The sequence below is a fragment of the Tiliqua scincoides genome, chromosome 7 (genome assembly GCF_035046505.1).
Source record: "Tiliqua scincoides isolate rTilSci1 chromosome 7, rTilSci1.hap2, whole genome shotgun sequence".
In the NCBI taxonomy this organism is placed as follows: Eukaryota; Metazoa; Chordata; class Lepidosauria; order Squamata; family Scincidae; genus Tiliqua; species Tiliqua scincoides.
The window spans coordinates 70881167-70906513 of NC_089827.1; the positions used below are offsets into that span (position 1 = coordinate 70881167).

General features: G+C 43.5%; 1 protein-coding gene and 1 long non-coding RNA gene across 3 annotated transcripts in view; one reads left to right on the forward strand and one right to left on the reverse strand.

Moving 5' to 3' along the window:
• The window catches only part of LOC136656874 (uncharacterized), a 126387-nt gene that overhangs the window by 98688 nt on the left and 2352 nt on the right, over positions 1-25347 (forward strand). The window lies entirely within an intron of this gene.
• Positions 1-25347, reverse strand: part of SYT1 (synaptotagmin 1) — a 156443-nt gene that overhangs the window by 78836 nt on the left and 52260 nt on the right. For both annotated transcript variants that reach the window (XM_066633269.1, XM_066633268.1), the window contains exon 6: positions 1058-1175. In XM_066633269.1, coding sequence (XP_066489366.1) covers positions 1058-1175 — 118 coding nt within the window. The remainder of the gene's footprint in view (positions 1-1057; positions 1176-25347) is intronic.

Consider the following 25347-nt stretch of genomic DNA (forward strand, 5'->3'; position numbering starts at 1 on the left):
TGCATACAGCACATTCAGGTAATTGGTTAGTCCTATTCTTAGTGACTGGATAAGGCGGCTTTTACTGTAGTTTGAAAACTCAGGCATAAGAGCCATCCACTCAAGGGATGTACAGAAGGTTGTTCCCCACATTTGTGATTCAGTATTTAGGTACTAACTGGAAGTAGAGGGGCTGAACAAGGCAGTGGCAACTGGTAGGCCACCGGAAGTGATGTCATGAAAAGCAGGATTTTGGATCAGATGGGCCTTTAGCCCAGGGGTGCCCAAACCCTGGCCCTGGGGCCACTTGCCCTCAAGGTCTCTCAACTGAGAGCCCTTCAGGGTCTCTCAATGCGGCCCTCAGGGAGCCCCCGGTCTCCAATGAGCCTCTGACCCTGTGGAGATTTGCTGGAGCCCGCACTGACCCGACGCAAGTGCTCTCAGTGTGAGGGTGACTGTTTGACCTCTCACGTGAGCTGTGGGATGAGGGCTCCCTCCACTGCTTGCTGTTTCACGTCTGTGATGCAGCAGCAACAGCAAAGGAAAGGCCAGCCTTGCTTTGTGCAAGGCCTTTTATAGGCCTTGAGCTATTGCAAGACCTTCATTCATTTATATAAGATCATCTTTAATATATTCATTTATGTAAACTTATGTAAATTTATTCAAATTTTAAATGTAAATTAATTATCCCCCCCCCGGCCCCAGATACAGTGTCAGAGAGATGATGTGGTCCTCCTGCCAAAAACTTTGGACACCCCTGCTTTAGCCTGATCCAGCAGGGCTTTTCCCTTGCACTGGCTGTGCTGGCAGGTCCCAATTTCTGTCCTCCCTGCAATAGGGACAAGTGTAGGACCAAGATGGGATGAAGAAATGCACACACACACACACACACACACACACACACACACACACACTGCTTGTACAACCACCTTCCTTCAAGTCCACTGCATGGATGCAGATTTCAATCTTAGTGAATGTGAATTTAATTCCTGCATATGAGCAGCAACTAGCTGTTTTCAATAGCGAGGATCTGTTATTGACAAGCAAATTTGCTATATGCTCATTGCTATCAGCCTACCTGATAAGCCTCCCACATCCATCTTCTTCAGATTCTTTGCTTCTAGGATGACAACTGTCAGCTTGCCAGCAGTAGGCACGTAGCGGAGAGAGAAGCAGATGTCACCTAGCTTCTCTTGCTGCAACAACAAGCAAGGGAGTTGTTAGTCATTGTCTTTGTTTTTGTTTTCAAAGAGCACTTCAAGAACATCATGGTTGGAAATGGATTTTTATTTTATTTCAAGCCACCTTGCAAATAGTCAAAGAAATGAATCCCATGTTATTCAAGTAAAGGGGGAAAAGTAAATAAACTCTGATGCAGGAATGTCTTTGATGTTACACATGGTGATGGATAAATGACAACAGAAAAATCCAGACTTGACCAGCATTTGTGAGAGTTCACTTGTTAATAAATCCAGTGGCAGACCTGCACTTTTGGGGCCCTGAAGTTTGAACTGTTCTGGGAGCCCCTTTGCAAACATAATTATTATTAGCTTGACAAGTCCGATGTCTTTGATATCTAACCTGATATCAAAGACATCGGACTTGTCAAGCTTATAATAACTCTCTGAACACAATGCAGAGAAAGTTAAGCATGTCTCATTCTCATTAATCTACAATAGCGGTTCTCAAACTTTTTAGCATCAGGACCCACTTTTTAGAATGACAATCTGTCCAGGACCCACCGGAAGTGATGCCATGTCCAGAAGTGACATCATCAAGCAAATCAAAATAAATAAATAATTATAAAGTGGCTCGCGACCCACAATTTGTGAAACCCTGATCTACAGGATTTAAATGCTTATCTGTAAACACAATCCATTGATTTCAAAGGGGTGGAGCATACTTTTAACAATGTCCATAGTTTTTCACTGAAAAATAATCAAAAGCATAGCATGGGCATGATGGTTGGGGTGGGCTGTCCCCCCCCCCATGGAACTCTGGAGGTTTTCCAGGATCTCAGTGGGGGGTGCACAGCGCTCATGGCCTGAGTGATCAGAGTGGCAAGTGGAAGGCTGAAGGACCTCCTGTCTGTCCCTGGTTCCGTTTGACTCAAAATCAGAACCATTTAAGGAGTGGGTGGGTGGCATGGCAGCATGGGGGAGTGACACAATTGCACAGGGGATGACATGGCAGCATGATCGTGTCAACCTGCCCTGGGCGCCAATCAACTGAAAGTAGCCCAGGGTGCTGGCTACTGAAAATAATACAATGCAGAAATTGACAAAAAATAATCATGCATTACAGTTTGACTTTCCAAACCAGCTTTACTTTCTCCACCTTTCAATAATGTTAATCAATGATGCTCCTTCCAGGCTGCCAACACAATAAGTGTACTCATTCCATGATGTAATACTGGCAGTGTCAGACAGAACGGCAACAGGTGCACTTCTCATGTGAAATTTTCATTTTTTGCATGCCAAAGTGTGTTTGTTTGCTCACAGTTTGCTTGCTGCAAATTATTAGCACCCCTTCAGCTTGAAGATAGGATTAGTTGAGAGAGTAGTCGGCACCTCATTAGTTTTTTGTGCCAGAAAAACAATGGACTGTGCTCATTCTCATCACGCTTGCTAATAAAGACTGCTTTTAAGAGGCATTTTGTCTTGTATACATTAAGCAGACAACAGCGCAAGTGTTGTTTGGAGAGATGCAATAGTCACACCAGATGCCATTAATGGCTGCAAGTGCTTAGTTTTCTTCAGAAATCAACAATGCGTCAGAGACAACCCAACAGCTATAACCAATTGTGTGGCACATCTAAAAACCTTCCTTAAAATAGCATGCTTCCTTAGAATAGAGGAAGGTTGAATTGCAGACACAAATTACAGCAGCTTTGTCTTCAATGTAAAAATATCTGAAATGGAAGATGCTAGAAGGGTGCATGTTGAAGACCTCATGCTGCTCAGTAATGATAATTAGGAATATTAGGCCTGCTGTCTTCTTAGTTCCATGCACAATGGTACCCCTGAGGAGGTAATGATGTTGCTTTCAAAAACTGCAGAATCAGAGAACACTCTAATTAGGCATTTCAGTTCAATTTTTGGTTTTGATAGACAGCTCTCCTTATGGCATTCCATTTAATTTCGTGATTACTTTTTGGAGACTATGATGATAAACTGAAGACAGTTTTTTGTATAGCAGCAAGACTTTCAAAGTTCATCTGAGTCTATGCAGACACAACAGTCCCTTAACCCTTAATAGACCAGTGGTTCTCACACATTTAGCACCAGGACCCACTTTTTAGAATGAGAATCTGTCAGGATCCACCAAAAGTGATGCTATGACCGGAACTGACATCATCAAGTAGGAAAATTTTTAACAATCCTAGGCTGCAATCCTACCCACACTTACCCAGGAGTAAGTCCCATTGACTAGCATTGTTAAAAGCATATACATTGTAGCTTGTTAAAAGTTCAGGCCTGTAACATTTCCCCAAATGCAGTCACATACCATGGTAACATCTAGTCTAATATATTAAAATTAAAAAATTGAAATGAAGGGAGCCACTTGAAATAGGCTCGCGACCCACTTCATGGTCCCAACCCACAGTTTGAGAAACACTGGTATAGATCATTTGTTTAGATTAGAACAAAAAACTAGATCAGCAAAGTGGCATACAATAAGAAATAATTAAAAGAAATACAAAATGAAGAGTAGCAGCAGATTTTAGCTGCAGTGAGATCAAAAATGTTACCACTCACAGGGCCCAATCCTACCAAATGTTCCAGTGCTGATGTAGCCCCAAGGTAAGGAAAAAACATTCCCTTACATTGAGGAGACCTACATGACTACCCCACCCCCTCAGCAGGATGCAGCACTCCATTGGCACAACTGAAGCTGGATAAATTTGGGCCCAAAGGTAATGCTCATCATGTTCGCTATATGATTTTTGGTTGGCTGGGATAAGAACATAAAAATAGCCCCACTGGATCAGGCCATAGGCCCATCTAGTCCAGCTTCCTGTTTCTCACAGCAGCCCACCAAATGCCCCAGGGAGCACACCAGAGAACAAGAAGACCTGCAAGGCTTCCTGGGAATTGTAGTTAAGAACATAAGAACAGCCCCGCTGGATCAGGCCAAAAGCCCATCTAGTCCAGCTTCCTGTATCTCACAGCGGCCCACCAAATGCCCCAGGGAGCACACCAGATAACAAGAGACCTCATCCTGGTGCCCTCCCTTGCATCTGGCATTCTGACATAACCCATTTCTAAAATCAGGAGGTTGCACATACACATCATGGCTTGTAACCCATAATGGATTTTTCCTCCAGAAACTTGTCCAATCCCCCTTTAAAGGCATCCAGGCCAGATGACGTCACCACATCCTGTGGCAAGGAGTTCCACAGACCACGCTGAGTAAAGAAATATTTTCTTTTGTCTGTCCTAACCCGCCCAACACTCAATTTTAGTGGATGTCCCCTGGTTCTGGTGTTATGTGAGACTCTAAAGAGCATCTCTCTATCCACTCTGTCCTTCCCGTGCATAATTTTGTATGTCTCAATCATGTCCCCCTCAGGTGCCTCTTTTCTAGGCTGAAAAGGCCCAAACGCTGTAGCCTTTCCTCATAAGGAAGGTGCCCCAGCCCAGTAATCATCTTAGTTGCTCTCTTTTGCACCTTTTCCATCTCCACTATGTCCTTCTCTCCAGTATGTCCACTATGTCCTTCCATCTCCAGTATGTCCACTATGTCCTTCCATCTCCACTGTGTCGGGGGTTCCCTCTATCCTCTCTTACCCATGCAAACATTATGTCTGAAGAAGTAGGAAACAACAGAAAGGAACAGGGATAAGGAAAGACTGTGGTGGAATTTTTGTTGTCAGCGGGAGATATTTTGTGTCTTCTGAAAGCACCACAATCACCTGATTATAATGTGTAGCCTTTAGCATATAGTAAGATTCAGAGATGGTGTTTTAACATCCATAATCACCTGAGCAAATCATTTACTACAGTGGTTTCCAAACCTTTCAGTGTCATGAACCACCTTGTGCTCCACAGTGGGTTGTGACATGATGCTCTTGGTGGTGCCAGAATGTTTTTGGGAGGCCCTGGAGGCCTCTTACACACCATGCTGGGCTGGTGACCCACTCTACTGGCCTCTGTGGATCTCAGAATGGTCTGCAGAAGCGACTGGAAGTGACTTTTCAAACTGGAAATTGTGTCCAGAAAATGCAAATCACTTCTGTCCATTTCTATGGGTCATTCTGAGGTCCACAGAAGCCAGTAGAGTAGGTTGCTGGTCAATTGTGATTCAAAAGAGGCTTCTGGGGCCTCCCAAAATCATTTCAGTACCACCTGAAGTATTGTGTTGGGCCCAGTCCCACCAGTGAGTCATGATTCACAGTTTGGGAAACACTGCTTTACTGCCTTGGGCACAGTATCCATTGGAGTATAATTCTAACCTAATATTTGAAAAATGCCAAATGTACATTAAAATCTCTCCTGCTGTATTTTATCAGGTGAGTTCAGAGAAGGTCCAAGAGCATGCTCCTAGTGCTGCTCTACAAAGCACTGGTAAGCTATCTGTAGGCCACAACTTCGGAAACTTTGCAAATAAAAGACGTCCTCCTCAAAAGAAAAGCTCACACACTCTTTGAAAAGCCCATACAGCACACTACACAATTCATATATATTAGCTCAAACCAGTTCCAATGTGTTCCATAGATAAATCGAGAACTTTAAAGAAACTCCTCAAGGAAAAATTATACCTTCCAATCTCAAGTCTTTGAGCATGCCATATTGTATGTGTGTATATAGATATATAAAGGTTTAACACTATTTGGTGGTCCATGTATGACGATAAAAAGCCATTGTTTGAAGTGTGTTTTTGTAAGATAATTGCAAATTCCTGCCAGGCCAAGATGTATAGAATAAGGTCTCTGCCGAGGTGATTCTCTCACAGAGGTGCCGTATTGTCATTATGATTAGCTATCAGCCTTATAAATGATTTATTGTAGCCAATTGCTCTGATCACTGGGTGGAAATTTTCAGCTAGTGCTAGAACCGTCCAACTGTGAGGTTTGCAGAGGTTAACTTCTTTCCTTCGAATGCCCAATTGCCAATCAAAACAGCTCCTTCTGCTTAAGCAGCTTGATAATGTCCTAATACAAAACTGCTACCACTGAACAGAACAGAGATGAATTCAGAGCTTCAACAAACAGCACTAGCACTGTAGTTTTCCTTCACAATAAAGGACCATTTAAAGCCCTACTAAGCCAGAAACCATCCTGATAGAGGGAAAAAAGAGCATCCCCTTTTTATTCATATTCGTATCTGTCCTAATAAAATAGCTTCCTAATGAGGTATTCAAGGGGAAAAAAAACCCAGGAAAAACAGATTCTCTCATGTACTCTACAGTTATCTCTCGGGAATGCACATTTTGATATAGCCTGCAGTTATTCTACATGCTTTTATAAAAGGAAACACGTTCTGATGAGGTTTAATTTTTCGACCCAAACAGAAAGAAGCAATACTTCTCGCTTTTGAGTGGATGAGAGTAACCTTTTCCCAAATTATAAGGAAATGTTCCCAAACTGTATCGAGGTTAGAACACAGGGAGGGGGGACCAGCACACTATTTTTCTTACTGACAACAACAACAACAACAACAGTATTTATATACCGCTTTTCAACACCAAGTGGTTTACAGAGAAAATCAAATATCTAATGGCTCCGTCCCAAAAGGGCTCACAATCTAAAAAGATGCAAAAGAACACCAGCAGACAGCCACTAGAAAAGACATTGCTGGGGTGAAGTGGGCCAGATGCAAGGACAGATGAAGACCATATTCAGGGTGACCAGATGTCATAACTGCAAAAGAGGACAAGGCAGCTCGAAATGTAGGACTTCCAAGGAAAACGTAGGACATGTCAAAACAAAAGCTAAAAATATATTGATTTCATATGGTTAACTTAAAGCTATATTATTATTAAATTGAAAACTTTATTACATATAATTTATTAATTACAAGAAGGCTATGTACCACCTGGAGGGCCTGCTCCCAGGGAAAAGGAGGACTTTAAAGTTATTTTTTAAGGCTAAAAAAGAGGACATGTCCTGAAGAAAGAGGATGTCTGGTCACCCTGACCATATTTACTATTTAGATTCAAAGTGCAATCCCAAGCACTCTATTGGCCAGTGCAAGTCCCTTGAGCTGGCTGAGGAGGGTTGCAAATGTGCTGTAAGGCATGTCTGCAATGACTCAGGAGGGAGGGAGGCCACAGCGCAAGGACGTGCGCCAGCCTCCCTGTGCTGGAGCAAGCCCTGGGACAGGTGAGTTTGTGATGCTGGTGGGGCGCCAGCACAGGAGTCTGGGAACGGTTGGGGAAGGACAGAACTTGGGCATTCCAGGGTGGAGGGAGGGCAAGTGGTGGGTGGGCCTTGGAAGGGCTGAGCCTAGTAGGGGAGTGGAGCCAGGATTTGGCACTTAGGCCAGATCCGAACACCCTTACTGGCCTAGCATCAGGCTGCTCGGATTGTGCCAGCTCTTTGGTGGCAGGGATCCAATTCGGCTGCTACTGCATTACCCGGGGTAAGCAAAATCTATTCCCCTTGCCCCAGGTTGTGTCACAGCCAGCCCTAACCCTGCACTGGATACAGTGCAGGCCAGCTGGCCTGCCTGTTGCAGCATGGGTTAGCAATGAACTTACTACTTGTTTGAAAATGTCAAAAAGGAGTTGTTAGGGTCTATGTTAAATAAACTATCTGTCTGGTCTAGCAGGCAGAAAATTGAGCTATTACAATAGGACATCAATACATTTAAAACGGAAAAGGTCAAACTAGATACTGTGTTTGCAGCTGAACTGTGTATATACTCATCAAATCAGAAAACAAGGTCCTGCATCTTTAAAAATGAATCTTAACCTTCTATTCCTACCAACATGAAACAATTATAAACTGGATCAATGGAAAAAAAAAGTATAATATATTTGATAGTTGCTGGAAATGTGGGTTACGTAGAGCAAATTTAAAGCACTACTAGGGGGAGCTTGAGATCCTTTCTAAGTTCTGGAGACAACTTTAGGATAAAGTTACGAGATAATTACGAGAACTTTAGGATATTTATTCCTGGCAGAGCCCAATACCTCTGTAGTAATATTTCTTGGCTAACAGGAAAAATCTGTCAGGAAATAATTTAATTACGATAGCAAAGATAGATAATTATGTTCCTAGTTCAATCTTTAAATGTGCCATCGATAGAACTTTGAGAAGTATGTACCTGGGAAACTACTAAAGCGGTGAACAAATATAGCAAAACCCAAAGAAAGAAGACAAGCAACTTATTCATTCTGTGACTGATGGACAAATTTATTTACAGCCCAATCCTATCAAAGGCCCATGCCAGCAGAACGCACATTCCACCAGCACGCCAAAGCCTTACTGCTGGTGCTGGAGGAGCAACACTCACTGGCTCAAGTAAGTCCTGTGCAGGGTGCGCAGGGAGGGGGCTGAATGGGACAGGGGAGTGTCGAATGGGGAGATAAGGCAGAGGTGGGCAGATTGGGCCTGGGAAGGGGCAAGATCAGTGGTGCTGGTGCATGCCAAATCTTGAGGCCTTTCCTAGACCTAATCCACCTGCATGGATCAATGCAGACAATGCAGAAGCATTGCTCCTATTTGACCAATTGCGGTTGCTGGAACTTACCCCAGGGCAAAGGCATAAATGTCCCTTTACCCTGAAGAGGTCTCCAGCAGGCAAAAATTCCCTGCGGGATGCACAGTAGCCTGCGCTGGTGCTGCTGTGTTGCCACATCTGGATTTATGTCGAATTGGGCTTCCTGTGTATTTAGTTCTGGAGTGTAACAGCTCAGTGTAAGCCTCTACTGCAGTGGTGATCCTGGCCCCAGTTCTGCCCAGGGCCACGAATGCAAATTGTCACCCCCTACCAATTGGGTTGCCACCCCATCCCACTGGTCCCGCTCACTTCTTCCCTTCAGGAAGCCTTTGGAGGGCCCCTCCAAAGACCTCTGGAAGGAAGGCAGTGGGTGGGATCGGTAGGGGATGGCATGGCTGGGGGGTGCCTCACGATGCTCCACCTGAAATCGTGATTCCCTGCCCCCCAGGTATGCTACTGCTCTACTGTCATCTCAGTGAATTACCTGGGGATATTCATTTGCCAAATTCTTATTTAATGTACAACAATTGCATCTTTTTGTTTATAACTTACATGCTATATATGACAATGATTATTACAAAAACCTATGGAGGGCTAATCCAATCTAAATGAATCATCTACTGCACAGATTTACATCCGGGAATTCCACACACTTTTGTAGAGAGAGACAAGAAAGAATATTATATGTCCCTAGAGAGCTAATTTAGCTCTAAAGGTGAAAATGTGAAGCTAGGACTAATTATGTTCCTAAGATATAAGCTACTAGACCACACCAGCATTTGTAGGTCAGCCTTTGCATGGTTAATATAATAATATATATATAATATACAGTATTTATATACCGCCTTTCTTGGTCTTTATTCAAGACTTTATTCAAGGCGGTTTACACAGGCAGGCTTATTAAATCCATGCAGGGATTTTTACAAATTGAAAGAAGGTTCTCTCTTTCAAGAACCACCACATTCAAGATGTTACGCTCCGATCTGGTTTAACATTCTGGCCTCCATCCTCCCACGCTCCGAGCAGATGGAACAGCTCAGCTGCAGCTTGCCAGCTGCTTCAAGGTCGCACGGTGCCGGTGGCCTCGAACTGGCGACCTTGTGGATGTTAATCTTCAGGCAAATGGAGGCTCTACCCTCTAGACCAGACCTCCTGCCTGGTTAATGGGATTTAGTCATATGACAGTCATGACTAAAGCCCACTGACTACTACTTTTTCATTAATTTCAATAGTATAGTACTTAAACATGACTAACTTTTTTTCAGATACAAGCCAGTATTACTACTTTTATAAATACAATGACATGCCACATACAAATTGTACAAATGTAAAAATTGCTAAAAATATGGGTACAATCCATTGATGGTCACAATGGGTAAAATCCATTGATCACATATGTACGTGTCATGCCATTTAATCAAACAGAAATATGTGGGTAAACATATTATAACTTGTATTTAAAAGAAACTCTTCATAACTGTGGGTACCATTTCCCCCCCCAATGAAATCTTGGTTCTTTTCCATGATGGACCAGCTTGTTTATTCTGATCAAATCCCATTTTTTTGTTATACAACAACTTTTGAGCATTCCAAGTTGCTGAAATCCCAGGGATGGGTCAAGCAGCTGGGGCACTCGTTCCTGGAGCAGTCTGTATTCTCATGAATTGTGCCAATTAACCACCTACAGAGCGCAGATTAATCATTCTGACCATAATATTGTGGTGAGTCACCCTCTGTCAGCCTTGCTCGTATAGTATTCATAATTATTTTAAACCATTTTTAGAAAGCACTTCTATAAAAGACACAAACAAAATAGAAAGTCTACTGGGGAAAAAAACATCATCATTAAGCAAGGAATGTGCCACTTCAGGATCATCAGCTTCAAAGTGATTACAATCAGTCGCCTCTTGCAGAATGAGAGGCTGTGGCCCAAGATTGAGAGATGGGAGCGTAACACAAAGGTACACTTCCATTCAAATCAGGAGGCCATGATTCAGAAACTAGACTTTGGGCACAATCCTACTGTTGGTGTATGCTGGAACAGCAACCACTGTGTCACAAACATGCTGTAAAGCTCATTGCAACACCCAGAGAGTAAGCAGTGCCGGTGGGAAGGCCTGCACAGTCCTGCTGGCACTGGATCCAGTCAGAACGCCTGAAGGAGAAGGTAAGCACCTGCCAGGCAGTGCAGGGGCTTCGGCAGGCCTGAATGCCCAACAAGGGACTCCTCAGACTTGTGCTGGATGTTTGGTAGCCCCATTGCACAGGCTGGGACTTTACAAATGTCCCTTTACCCTGAGGACACCTTCAGCCTGCTTGCCAGCATGAGATATAGCGCAGGCTCCAAAGCCCCAAAGTTGCCCCTCTCCTAACTTAAGCAAAAGGGAGAACTGATATTGAAATAAAAGAGAAGGGAATAAAGAATCAACTGCACTAATCACCCCTCAAAATGAATGACAGAATGGCATTTTCTATCCCTGTACCCACAAGTACATATTTCTCTATCCAATTGCAATCTATCCTTTAAGGGTTGCACTTCATTGCATTGTACCATTTCATTCCTTTTCAGCTCCAACCCAATCACATTTCTAAATGTCACTCACATTTAGGCAAGCCACTGCGCCAAGCAAAATTAATTTAACTCAGAATGGCACATTAACATTATTACTTTTGACAGCATGGAAAACTTATTATCTCAAACATGTTTGCTAAACTCCTCTCTGTGAGAACAGTTTTGGGTGCAACACTGAGAGGAAATGTAAGGCATTCAAAGGATGTTCTCTTTGGATTACCAAGTATTATAAAAAGTCAACCACTAAAACCTTCCAATAATTAAAGTACAATTATATAGCTATTGTAGCTGATCCAAAGACAATCTTTTCTTATTATATTGGAGCAAGGCAAACAATAATGGGTTGTCTTCATCTGATCTTTAAATATCTCATGTAGAAGACATATATAGTCATTTAAAGTTTAGTTAATGTATATCCACATTTTAAGGAGACTGTCTCTGAATCTAAAAAATGCTGGTACCAGAGATTAAAAAGTATGGTTTGGAGACAGATATCCAGATTGGATAAATGCACAGTCTCAGAAGCATGGCGAAATCAGTCTGAGCAAATCATTCCTTGCAGAACTGATACCCATCTGTACAATGTCACTTTACAGGGCAAAAAAAAAAACAAGGGGTCCCTTATTCAAAGACCTATTACATATGTTCCATTACATAGATAGATGATTTTATACAAGATGTGACTTGGCAGAGCCAACTATGTTGTTAGAACCGAAAACCACCTAAAATATTTTGATCATTTACCAAGAGCTACGAGTATTTACAGTCAATCCTCTAGATCCACGCACTCTGTTCCCACTGATTTGTTTATCCATTGAGCCATTTACCGTCTGTTCTTGCCTATCCATGGCATCTACGGTCATTCTGAAGCTATCTGCGAATCCATTCTGAATCTGTGGCAACCATTTTGGGGATATCGGTGGTCATATTGAAAGTATTCGGATCATCTCCTGGGACTAGGGGTCATCATTTTGAAGATATTGGCAGCCACTTTGAAAGTACTGTACATATTCTGAAAATTTGCATGGTTGGTCAATTTGATTCTCCCCCAAACCCACTGATCCTACAGGATCAATGATTCAGAATCCACTAATTCAGTATCCAAACCCTAGCAGATAATGATAATTGACTGTATTTAATTACAAACATTCTCTAGACACATCCAGGACAAACCTCTCCTATCGAACAGCAATCACTGATATCTAGCTGGCTGGTTTTCAGCTCAGAGCCGATAGATGATGAAGCGAGCAAAATGAATACTGCCTGAAAGCATTATGTATATATACACAGTCCAAGAGCTGAAAAACTGATAATGCTATAATTTAGAAATGCTTAGACGTTCTACCATAGTGTATTACTGCTGGAAAAGACTGTGAGGTACTATAAGTCCATGCATATAGCTGGGCTTTTGTGCTGGTTTTTGCGAGGAAGCAACATTTACATGCCTATCCATTCCATAACTGGCAATGACGGGCCTTTGTGTCCAGGTATGATATAGTGATGAAGGATATGTCTTTTACTGAATCAATTTCTATTGGTAAAACAGGGGAAGACGTGATGTTCTCTAAAAATGTCCACCGCCTTATTAAGTAGGTATATCCCTTACCCAAGAAAATACCTAACCTGTTGTATGTCATATGAACATGTCTTAAATTCTACTGAATAAGAACAAGAGGGCTGATGGATAAAACTAGCAAACTAGCAGTAATGGAAAAATGGAAAAGCGGTACAATTATTCACCAGTGCTAATAGGTTCTTTCAACTGTCTAACAGCTCAAGCTGTCTTTATGCTCCTCTCTGGGGATTAAGGAATCTGTCAACTATAGTTTGCATTTCAGAGATATGCAATTGCTTAATTAACAAGGTTAGCTTCAAATAAGATTAAACTGACCCTAGTTCTGGATCTGAACCTGCCCAGAATGCAAGTTTAGAGTTTCAGAGACGTACACTGGCGGCTGCCCTATTTTACTGCCCCCAACCTTTTCTTTCCTCACCTATTGCTGTCTTGCACAACAGCACTGGTTTATTATTTTATTTTGAGCCACACGTGCGAACATGGAAAAATGGAAAACAATGGGTGTAGTGGTGACAGAATATGCTAATCTTCCTGTCCTTAAATCAAGAGGTTTGATGCCTAAACGAATGAGATTTAATTCAAAAGAAGTATTTCTATAAAAAAAAACAAAATCGGATCTACAAGTATATGTTATGGAAATATTTCAATCAGTTGCTGTTTGGATTTGTAGACATGGACATCTCTCAACGATATTAATATAATTTGCAATAACCTAGACAATTCTGTTGCTGCTGGAAGGTTTATTAGAAACTGTAATCTGGAGTGAAAGTCCCAGCAAACCAAGCCTACTGTTTGATATCTCAAATGTACTTTAGCAGTTTTTGAAAACTTGCAACTTCCACTAACATGTGAAGCTGTCCTCAGATGGGGCAACAGGAACCACTCAATATCAAAACATTTGTTACTATAGAAAATTTGAACACAAAGCTCACCGTATCCAAGAACAGCATCTGCAGATTAGGAAGTGCAGCGTGTATCTTCTGCAGGTGACCATCTGAAGAACCCTTCCACATCCTAGTTATTTTTGTACTCATTGCTTAATACTAGAATGAGATATGCTCATTCTCAAGCTTGCCTGAAAGTCACACTGTTGTACCTGGAAGCTTTTCTCCGTCTTGCGAAATGAATAGAGGCGAAATGAAGAGGTGCTTTTCAACCTCTTCATAAATGACCTGGAGACAGGGTTGAGCAGTGAAGTGGCTAAGTTTGCAGACGACACCAAACTTTTCCGAGTGGTAAAGACCAGAAGTGATTGTGAGGAGCTCCAGAAGGATCTCTCCAGACTGGCAGAATGGGCAGCAAAATGGCAGATGCGCTTCAATGTCAGTAAGTGTAAAGTCATGCACATTGGGGCAAAAAATCAAAACTTTAGATATAGGCTGATGGGTTCTGAGCTGTCTGTGACAGATCAGGAGAGAGATCTTGGGGTGGTGGTGGACAGGTCGATGAAAGTGTCGACCCAATGTGCGGCGGCAGTGAAGAAGGCCAATTCTATGCTTGGGATCATTAGGAAGGGTATTGAGAACAAAACGGTTAGTATTATAATGCCGTTGTACAAATCGATGGTAAGGCCACACCTGGAGTATTGTGTCCAGTTCTGGTCGCCGCATCTCAAAAAAGACATAGTGGAAATGGAAAAGGTGCAAAAGAGAGCGACTAAGCTGATTACGGGGCTGGGGCACCTTCCTTATGAGGAAAGGCTACAGCGTTTGGGCCTCTTCAGCCTAGAAAAAAGACGCTTGAGGGGGGACATGATTGAGACATATAAAATTATGCAGGGGATGGACAGAGTGGATAGGGAGATGCTCTTTACACTCTCACATAATACCAGAACCAGGGGACATCCACTAAAATTGAGTGTTGGGCGGGTTAGGACAGACAAAAGAAAATATTTCTTTACTCAGCGCGTGGTCAGTCTGTGGAACTCCTTGCCACAGGATGTGGTGCTGGCGTCTAGCCTAGACGCCTTTAAAAGGGGATTGGACGAGTTTCTGGAGGAAAAATCCATTATGGGGTACAAGCCATGATGTGTATGCGCAACCTCCTGATTTTAGGAATGGGTTAAGTCAGAATGCCAGATGTAGGGGAGAGCACCAGGACGAGGTCTCTTGTTATCTGGTGTGCTCCCTGGGGCATTTGGTGGGCCGCTGTGAGATACAGGAAGCTGGACTAGATGGGCCTATGGCCTGATCCAGTGGGGCTGTTCTTATGTTCTTATGTTCTTATGTAATATTAGCTGGTTTTCATTGCATAGTGGCAAAGGGAAGACATTCTGAGCACAATCAAAGACAATGTCTTCATGCATATAACTTCTCTTGTATCTGAGCCCTGAACTTTGGCTTTAGAAATAAGCTTCCATCTTGTGAAAGTCTTGTTACTGTGTGCCTTTTAAAGCTATACATGAACAATAAAGGGGGAGAAAAAGACCCGGAAAGAAACCTGTTTGCTACCTGTAGCATTTGCAGTCCAATCCTATCCGACAGGCTCAGGCAGGCGAATGGTGGTTCAGCCAGCTAAGGTGCCAGAATCCAGATGGAAGTGCCTGGATCCTGACATGCTCACCAATATTGCTGACAAGTGCAACAGGCCACCAGTGCAGTTGTAGGTGGTTAGCGGCAAATCTTCCAGTACCATATTTGTTGACAGTGGGATCAGCACTAGGAGGGGTGAGGAAGGGAGTGGGAGGGAGAGGGCTAATCCTGGGCGGGACGGAAAGGAGCAAGGGGTGGGGAGGAGGCAAGAGGGGATGGATCCAACGACAATGGCACATGCCGGATCTTATCTCCTTTGTAAAACTTCCCAGTTCCCTTCCTCTCCTTGGTGGCAACTACAAAATATTTTTCACTGCAGACTGTTCAATCACTCCCCCACCATAGGATGCAGTGCACACCTTTTTGGCATGGGTGGATCAGTGCTGCTGGCAGTGGATAAGATTGGGGCCTTGCAGCCCAATCCTATCCATACTTTCCTAGGAGTAAGCTCCACGTACTCTAATGGGACTTATTTCTGAGTAGACACGCATAGGATTGGGCTGTTGGTCTAATAAATAGGGGTTGTAGAATAGAAATTTCATTTAAGCTTTCGCTAAGCCTATAAAGTATATTGAAGGCAGCCAGAGTTCAAAAATAGGAAAGAAAAAAGAGAAAGTCAAAAATAAGTCAAACTTTGCTCACCCGAAGGGAGTGGCTTCAGTGCTAGAAAAAAGAAGAAGAAGGCAAGAGCATTCTGGTATGATCTTCAGAGTCTAGCTTAGTTCTGACAGCCAGATTCCACTGAGTGTCAGGACGATGAAAATGGAACTATTCAGTTCCAAGTGTCCCTCAGCAACTTTTCGAGACAGCACCACTTATTGTCAGTCACCTATGTTTCATTAATTTCCTTCTTTGTACTGATGTGCAGTTTAGAACAATAATTTTAGTACGAATGTTTTTTTGGTTTGAGAAGGAATGTTCACGCCCAGCAAGTCCTTAACAGAGATGTTATAATTAGCACATGTAAAGGCATCTTCTGCTGGATCTTAGAACACAGAGAGTTCAACATCTCATTAGTATCAAAGGTGCAAAAGCTTAAATCCACACTGTAATAATTTATAAAGCACTTTAAAAATCTTGGTGTTATACAAAAATAAAAGCAAAGGGCAGGTCCTATCCACAGGATTACAATCTAATGAGCAAGACCAAAGTGGAAAAAACAGGTAAGATACAAAAGGAGAAGAGGAGAAGATCAGGTTCTAAAGAGTCCAAGCCCCTTGAAACAACTTTTGTGCCAAACCTCCAAATTTGTGATAATTGGGACAATTTACTATTTTATTCTGGATGGGGTGAGAATAAGAGGAAGGGAAGAGAAATTCATATTTGTACCAACTGAAAGAGTTCACATTTGCTTAAAGGAGTCAGGTGGTTCAACAGATTATACAGGTGTGACCCTCGTATGCACCCCTGCTTGTCATGTCATGCACCCCCGCTTGGTGGAGCTCCTGGGGCAGGTGCCCCTCAGACTCCACCCTAGTAATGGCTCTGCCTGAAATTCCATCCCAGAACACCTTTGTGATGCTTCTTCTTCTCCTCCTGAACTTCCTCCTGAAAAGCCACCTTTTCTATGAAGCTTTCGGCCTGCCCTCATCCCTGACTAACTAAATACATATTCTTCCTATTTATTTATTTGGAAGATTTATATTCCACCTTTCCTATGCCAGAGCAAATGCTCAAGGGGGCTTACAATTCAAGAACTAATAATATACAATATATAAAATAATAAGGGCAACAACAAATTGGAGAAGGGCAACTATTTACAACCAAAACACTGCTGTGGAGACACAGATAATGACACATCATCCAAATGAAAAATGGAACAAAAACTTTTTGAGCCCTCACAGAAAGACCATGAGGGAGGGGGTAGTTCTTCGTTTCCTCGGTAGGGAACTCCATAGTTGTGGTGCTACTACAGATAAGACCCATCCCTGTGCTGCCATCTCACTAACTTGGGATAAAGGTGGCACTTGAAGGAGAGCGCCCTTAGATGACCTAAGAGAGCGAGCCAGAATGTATGGGAGATGGGGGTACCTCAGATAACCTGGAGCCAAGCCATTACCCTGGCCTTCCTCTTCCACTCCTCCCTTTGCCTTGATCGTTAGCTTGTAAGATCCTTGGGGCGGGGACCTGTCTTCCTGTTTCTTATTCAGTCAAGCATTATGAACATTGCTGGTGCTATAAATATGCAATACAAAGAAGGAACAGATGGAATGCAGTTTACAGACCAGAGTGGATCAATTAAAATGCAGAGACTGAATCCAAAGCTTTTCTATTAAGGGCCACTCCAAATTTCCCCTTGAGCCCTCCATTTATTTATGAGTATCTACAAAATGTGTGCCACTCTTTTCATCATGGAATACTAAATGTTTTCATCTTTATGGCAATATAATACATGGAGCATCAGGATGTTCAGATACTGTGTTAGAATGGTCTATAACAGTGGTTCCCAAACTGTGGGTCAGGACCCCACTGGTGGGTTGTGACCTGTTTTTTGGTGGGTTGCTAAAGGGCAATGGAAAGATCAGATAACTAATTGCCTCAAGCCCTAAAACTATTCAAAAATCAGATACTGTAGCTGCTAATTGTCCTGCAAGGAGCTGAGTTCCTGCAGTTTGCAAACGTAAATATGGGGAGATAAATGTTTGAGGGTTCTTCTGGTTATTACTACTTATAAATACAAATAAAATGCTTCTTTCTAGATCTTTTTTAAAAAGTCTAGTAAACCTAGGTGGGTCCCGATAGAGTGTTGTTTTCAAAACTGGGTCCTGGTGCTAAAAAGTTTGGGATCACTGGTCTAAATGCTTAAAGAAAAAAAATAAAGCACTTGGGGACTTTACATTTAGAATAAAAAAGACTATCAGACTGGCTTGACATTGGTTTGTAAAATTCTGAAGATGTGGCCAAAATAGATGGCGTGATTTTTTTTCCCACTGCTCTCTAGTAAAGCTAGAACTTTGGGTCACCAGAATGAAGCTGATTGACAGCACATCTGCACTTACTTGTGGAAGGTGTAGTGACAGCTAATAATTTAGAAGGCTTTAAAAATATTTGGACAAATTCATGGTGGGCAGGTCTAATGAAGGCCAAAAGGAACCTCCATGTACAGTGGCAGTATACTTTGATATCACATTCTGGAAATAAATAATAGAGGAGGTCCAGCACATCCTGCTTCTTTATACATCTGACTGGTCACTGTCAGAAACTGTTAACATGAAACTAGATCAGCAGTTTTCAGCTGCTGTGCCGTGGCACATTGGTGTGCGGTGAACGGCCCACAGGTGTGTGGTGGAAGTTGGGGGAGGGTCATTTATTAGTAGGGCCATTGAGGGCAGAACCCATTTCATTCTTCAGTTAGCTGTTCGGATCGTATGTGCTATTCCACGTAAACTTGCGCTAATGCATTTTGTGTGTTATTTCTATGTCTTAACACTTGTTTTTAAAATAGATAAACATATCCTTAAAAATAGATGGTGTGCCTCGACAATTATAGTGCTGAACTAAATTTATGCTGATGTGATCTTGCCAGCCCATTCTCAAGTTCTTAGGAAGCAAACTGTGTATTCATTCCTTACTGCAATAATCTCCTGAGATAAAATATGATGGAAGGTCTGCCTGTGTGTGCACATTCTCAGTAAACTCACTGACAAATTTCCAACATCAAGTATTTCCTTACACCACACAGCTTGTCTAAAACTATTACACCAATTTACCATGAGAATCCAATTGCTACTCTTTTCATTACGGTGTTTTGTACAAGACATTTATTTCTTTTTGTTTAATAAATAAATCCTATCTGTCATAGGTACAGTACAAAGTGCTTCAAATGTCAGTTCAGCAAGTTGTTAAACTAAAGTGAAAATACAAGATCTGAAAAGAGGCTAAATGGTTACTATGGTAATCCCTGACATGGTCCAAATTGGCATTTGAAAATTGGCAGGAGGAATGCAAAGAAAATTACGAAGCTCTCTCATTCTCAGACTGTTCCTCCCAACGTTTTGTCTTCAGCCTTTTCAGAAATGCATTCTTCTTCCCAGCCCTTTTAGGAACAATTCAGGAGGGGCAATTCTACTGAATGAGCCCCATTGAAATAATCTTCCTGCTCAATTGTGCCCTCCGACAACTCAAGTCTATAATGGATACAGGGCTTGTATTCCTTTTCAGGTTGCACGGTGCCTAGCAATTTTACTAGCAATTACCGTATTTTTCGCTCCATAAGACGCATTTTTCCCCCCCAAAAAGTGGGGGGGGGAGTGTGTGCGTCTTATGGAGCGAATACTGCAAAAAAAAAAAAAACTCCACCCCCTGCCCCGCCCCTTGCCCGCTCTGCTCTGCTCGCCTTCCCAGGAAAGTGTGGGTGGGATGGCAGTCTTGCTGAGCAAACCCGCATGTCTACTCAGAAGTAAGTCTCAGCGTCACTGGGGCTCACTCCCAGGAAAGCATGGGTGGGGTGGCACTCTTGCTGAGCAAGCCCTCCTGTCTACTCAGAAGTAAGTCTCAGAGTCACTGGGGCTCACTCCCAGGAAAGCGTGGGTGGGGTGGCAGTCTTGCTGAGCAAGCCCGCGTGTCTACTCAGAAGTAAGTCTCAGCGTCACTGGGGCTCACTCCCAGGAAAGCGTGGGTGGGGTGGCAGTCTTGCTGAGCAAGCCCCTAGAGCAGGGGTGCTCATTATGTCGATTGAGAGCTACCAGTTGATCTCCAGGCGAAATGAGTCAATCGCAGGCTTCTCTCCGTCCAAGCATCCCTAGGAGTGAGCCCCTGGCAGGCTTGTGAGCCCAGGGAGGGAGCCTAGGGAGTGAGTCCAGGGAGCCCAGGGAGTGAGCACCTGACGGTTCTGTGTGGTTCTGTGTGCAAGGGGTTTTGCACTGGTCTTGCTGTGATGTCTATACAGAGATCTTCCCTCCCCCACACCTTTCCCCTGCTTTTGCACTGGTATGTATGGAGATCTGCGCCCCCCCCCCCCCACTTCCATCTGTTGGTTCTGTGTGCAAGGGGTTTTGCACTGGTCTTGCTGTGATGTCTATACAGAGATCTTCCCTCCCCCACACCTTTCCCCTGCTTTTGCATGGGTCTGTATAGAGATCTGCTCCCCCCCCCCTTGTATTGGAATCCAGGAAGATCTGGTGAGGAGGCAGATGTGGTGTCAGCAGTGGCCCCTTTAAGGGTAAGGCCTGGGCATCCAGCAGAGTGTGCTGCACAGCTGCAGCCACTGGAAGGCAATAGGGCCCTCAGGGATATAAGGAGTACCAGAGGCAGAAAGGGTTTGTGGGTTTTGAAGGAGTGCAGGTTGGAGGTAGGAGAGGAGACTGACTGGGTTTATTGAATTTGGAATCTGACTGTGGATTGTGACTGGACTTGGATACCCTGATGGATTTGACTGACCTACCTGGAACCTGACCTTGGACTGTAATTTGGCTTATTGGCTCTGGACTCTGATTTGGTAACTCTGATTGATGGGACTGATTTACTTGGCATCTGTGGACTGGAACTGGACTCACTTTTGCTTGCTGCACTGGTGAGTTGCACAAGGGGGACTGATCAGCCTTAAGCGGGCACGAGGCCCAGTGGCTTGGAATTTGGCAGAACATCAGTGTAGCAGAAAGATAATGTGATCCCCTATTTGTGTGCACCTGCTTTTGTGAGCTTCATAAATTCTGACTCTAGCGATAATGAGTTCTTGGGGTTTCCAGAAAACTAGAGTACTCAAACCTTTAAGTCTCTCCATTTGTTAATGACAGTGATAATGGTTCTTAATGCCACTGTTGACTGCTGTTCACTTTACATGGTTCAAATGTTATTCTGTTGTTATAGTTTATTAAATATTTTATTGCACTATTTGGTTCAGAATATTTTTTCCTTGTTTTCCTCCTCTAAAAACTAGGTGCGTCTTATGGTCAGGTGCGTCTTATGGAGCGAAAAATACGGTACTACTAGTTGTAGTAAAGAGGGAAGTTGCCACAACATTCCACCTCAAAGCAGCCCCTGTTGAAATGCCGGTTTCTGTACGGAGAGGACAACAAGGTGACAAGTTGACAAGGGCTTTTCTGCAGAATGAGCCACAGCATGCCCAAATCATATTTTAGACCATTTAGGGCACAATCCTAACCAGGCCTACTCAGAAGTAAGTCCTATTTTCTTCAGTGGGGCTTACTCTCAGGAAAGTGTGGTTAGGATTGCAGCCTTAAACAAATGAAGGAGATCTTGTGCAGTGCTGTAACCAGAAATGCTGAAGTTCCAGAGAATGCTAGAGAATTGGATCCCCACAGATTTTATCTGCAGCACTGCAGCTGATATTGCAATAGTACAGTGATATACACTCTCTAAGTAAAGGATGCAGGATAACTTCTAATTGTCTGACAGGGGAATAGTTATGCTAGTGGCAAACGCTACTGAATGAGAATTCCAAAGGGTGCACAACAAAAGAGCACCAAAGCAACAAACAAACAACAACAAAAGGCACAGGGATATAGTTTGCCATGTGCTGCTTTACAAACTTTTGTTTCAGAATAAGTTTGAACAGCATTGCTCTTAGGAAACAGACAGTCAAGAAGGTATTAAATAAAAAATAAACTAATGAATCCTATCAGTGATGTGCAGGCAAGGGAGGCAGAGCCTCACCTAACACAGCAAGTTAAAAAAAAGAAGTAAAAGACCCCAGAAGCTAAAAAGAAAATAAAAAAATACTATTGGTCTTTCCCAAGCTACTCCTTTTGGCTATGTTTAAAGCAGCACACACACAAACACAGGGGGAACAAGGAGAGCTGCCAATCAGCTCAGTAATTATGGTGGCTTGCAGAGGAGAAAACAGACAAGGACACCTGTGCAATTAAAGCAATTAAAGGGAGAGCTACCTCCGTGTGCCCAATAATAAAAAAGACAGTGTTTATGTCAGCACTCTCTAGGGAGGCAGCAGGAAGACTTGCCTCCAGCAGGTTAAGCCAGTGCTTCCCAAAGTTTTTAGCACCGGGACCTACTTTTTAAAATGACAATCCAACATGATCCCCCCAAAAAGATATCCAGAAAGACATGCAGTGAGGTCCAACCCTAGGGAGGCAATACACACTCATTCTCCCTCCACCCTTCCCTCTCAAGCTTACTCTCTGAAACACACACACTCTCTCTCCCCTCCCTCCGGAACCAGTGAGAGGGAGACTTGTATTGCTTATCACCACCAACATCACAGACACTATCTACTGTTGTTGGCATCCTTCAGTCTCGAAAGACCATGGTGTCACGCTCTGAATGGTGGTTCTGGAACAGAGTGTCCTCTCCAGTGCGCGAAGCCTGGGTAAAGTAGGTATGGAGGATAGGCTGTTACCCATGCAGCAAATCCCCCCTCTCCACCTCGCTGAAATGGTCCAATGGAAAGGCAGAGGCCAATACGGTTAGTTCCAGCGGCGTCGCAGGAGTTGCCAGAACGCGACTGTGTTCAGCCATGAACTGCCTCGGGGACTCCGGCTCCGGATTTTGCCTCAAAGTTGACTCCTGAAGCCTTTTCCATAACTGGATGTAGCCACAAGGCAGTGGAGGTTTGGGATCAGAGTTTTCCTTCTCTCAGATGAGCTGCCTTCCCAGGCTGACGAGTCCCATCTACCTGGTGGCTGTTTAGTCGCCTCTTACGACAAGTACAGCCAAACCGAGGGCCTATTCTTATCCCCAGCCCCCAGGGGAAGACACTATCTAACAGATTCTCATCTAGGGCGCAATCCTAACCCCGTATGTGAGTGCTTTCCAGCACTGGCATAGCGGTGCCAATGGGACGTGTGCTGCATCCTGCAGTTGGGTGTCCCTCACAGAGGCCTCCTCAAAGTAAGGGAACGTTTGTTCTTACCTCATAGCTGCATTGCCTTATAAGGGGTTAGGATTGCACCCTTACTTACTTAATGTGTGACATTTATCAGCTGCCTTCTCTACTCAGAGGTGCTCAAGGCAACATCCAACATTTGACAACATTTGACAAGAGACAAAAAATTCAACCAAGATGAAACTACACTATGTTAGCAGTGATACCACAAGCCAGAGGTTCTCAAACTGGCTGCAAATTCCCTGGTACCAGGAAGTGAATGTAATGACACAAAACACATCATTCAGCAATGTCACTTCCAGGTTTGGAGGCCTACTGCAAGTCTCTACAGAGTGGTAAGAGGGTCAAGGTGGGCAAGAGACCTTTTTGCAGTGCAAGGTTTTTGCATGATGCAGTTCTGCCCGCCACGCTGAACCTCCTGCCACTGCTTGGCTTGTACCACAGTCTCTCTGCCGGGGCAGGAGTAAAGTGACCCCCCAGCAGGTGCTTTGCAACTTCCCAGGGTGTTGCAATACATAAATTGGAACTCCTGCCATAAACCAAAACACCCCAGGAAGTACAACAACCTCACAATTAGAAAGTGCAACAGACACATTCACTGAGGGAAGAGTCACATTTTTCTGGTCACAAAGGGCCAAATCTTATCCAATTTTCTAGCGCCAATGCAGTTGCAGTGCAGCATTAAGGTAAGTGAACAAATATTCCCTGAACTTGAGGAGGCCTCTGTGACTAACCCCTTCTCCACAATTCAGGATGCAATGCATGACCCATTGGCAAGGTTGCATCAGCACTGGAAAGTTGGATAGAACAGGGTCCAAAATATTCCACTTTGAGTGAGATAGTCCCATGACAAAACATTACACTGCAGTAAGTCAACTGGAACAAATGCGTAACAACTGTGCCATTATTGTTACATAAAAACCCCCACAACCCCTTTATAAATGGTAGTAGTATTAGTAGCAGAGTATCTTTCTACATGCAATATCTGGTGGGGTTTCGTTATAGACAGAAAACAGCCTTCTGCGCCTGCCATTGTCATTTGCTCCAGAACACTGCAGAGGAAGTTCAAATTTAAAAAAATATAAACAACCCAACAACTACTTAAGTTGTACACAAGGGCCGAACATTAGTATATGTGAATGGGGTAGCCTTGCTGCTGTGTTTGGCATTTTCTGTATATTACAAATAAGAATGTTCATGCAGCCAGAGCCCCTCAGGGTTCATTACAGGCCCATAGTTAAATAAGCAAATGACTGACAAATAAGACTGTCAGCCCAATCTTATTGAAATTCCCTAGTGCTGATATAGCACATCCTGCACTGTATTCTGCAGGGGAATTTTGCAGTTTGGAGGTTCCCTTGCTCTGGGCAAAGCCTCAGCTGCAGCGATAGGTCTCCTTGGACTTGCACCTGCTAAATTGCTGGTGCATGTCCGAGTGGATCTGTGTTGGCATCCTCTGGGACTCTCTCCCTGCCCGCTCCTGCCCCTTCGCTGCCTAGCACAGAGCTTACCAGCTCTGGTGCACATTGAGGCCTGCACTGGCATTGGTGGGTTGGCACAGGTCTTTCTGCCTGCGCTACTAATTCCGACACTGCTGCAACATGCTTTATGGCATGTTTGCTACAATCTGTGCTGGTGTAGCGCATGCTCTGGTGGAGCAAGCAGAGCCTCAAATTGTGCTGTGGATCTCCATTTATTTTTCTTGATCTCTTTCCCAAACATTCAAGTTCTCAGCCCACTCATTAAAGTGCCATTCACTAACCCACAGTTGTCTGTCTCCTGCCCCACTTTCACCAGTTCTCTGACTTACTCTGACTCTCCCTGCAGCTTTGTTACACTTGCAGAAATTCTGTACAACATTAACAAGGCTAAATGAAGTAAGGTAAAATGAAGTCAGGATGGTATCTCACAAGCAGTGACCTAATGGCAGACCTATCAGACTAGCAAAGTTCCTTGAAAGTCCCACAGAGCATCACAAACACTTACACAGCGCTTCTTATCTTGAAAGTGATTTACCAACACTAACTTATTAATCATACGTTTTCTAGGGAAATGGGAAAAGCCAAAACGAAGCTGGTTTTCAAATGTGCTTTAGTCATGAGATACAGAGGGAAGCCTCTTGTGTCTAATTAAAACCCCATCCTTTGATTTTATCTCTAACCCTTTTAGGAAGAGTGCTGAGAAACAGAATGAATTAAGTTAGTGATGAAGAGGGCAACAGC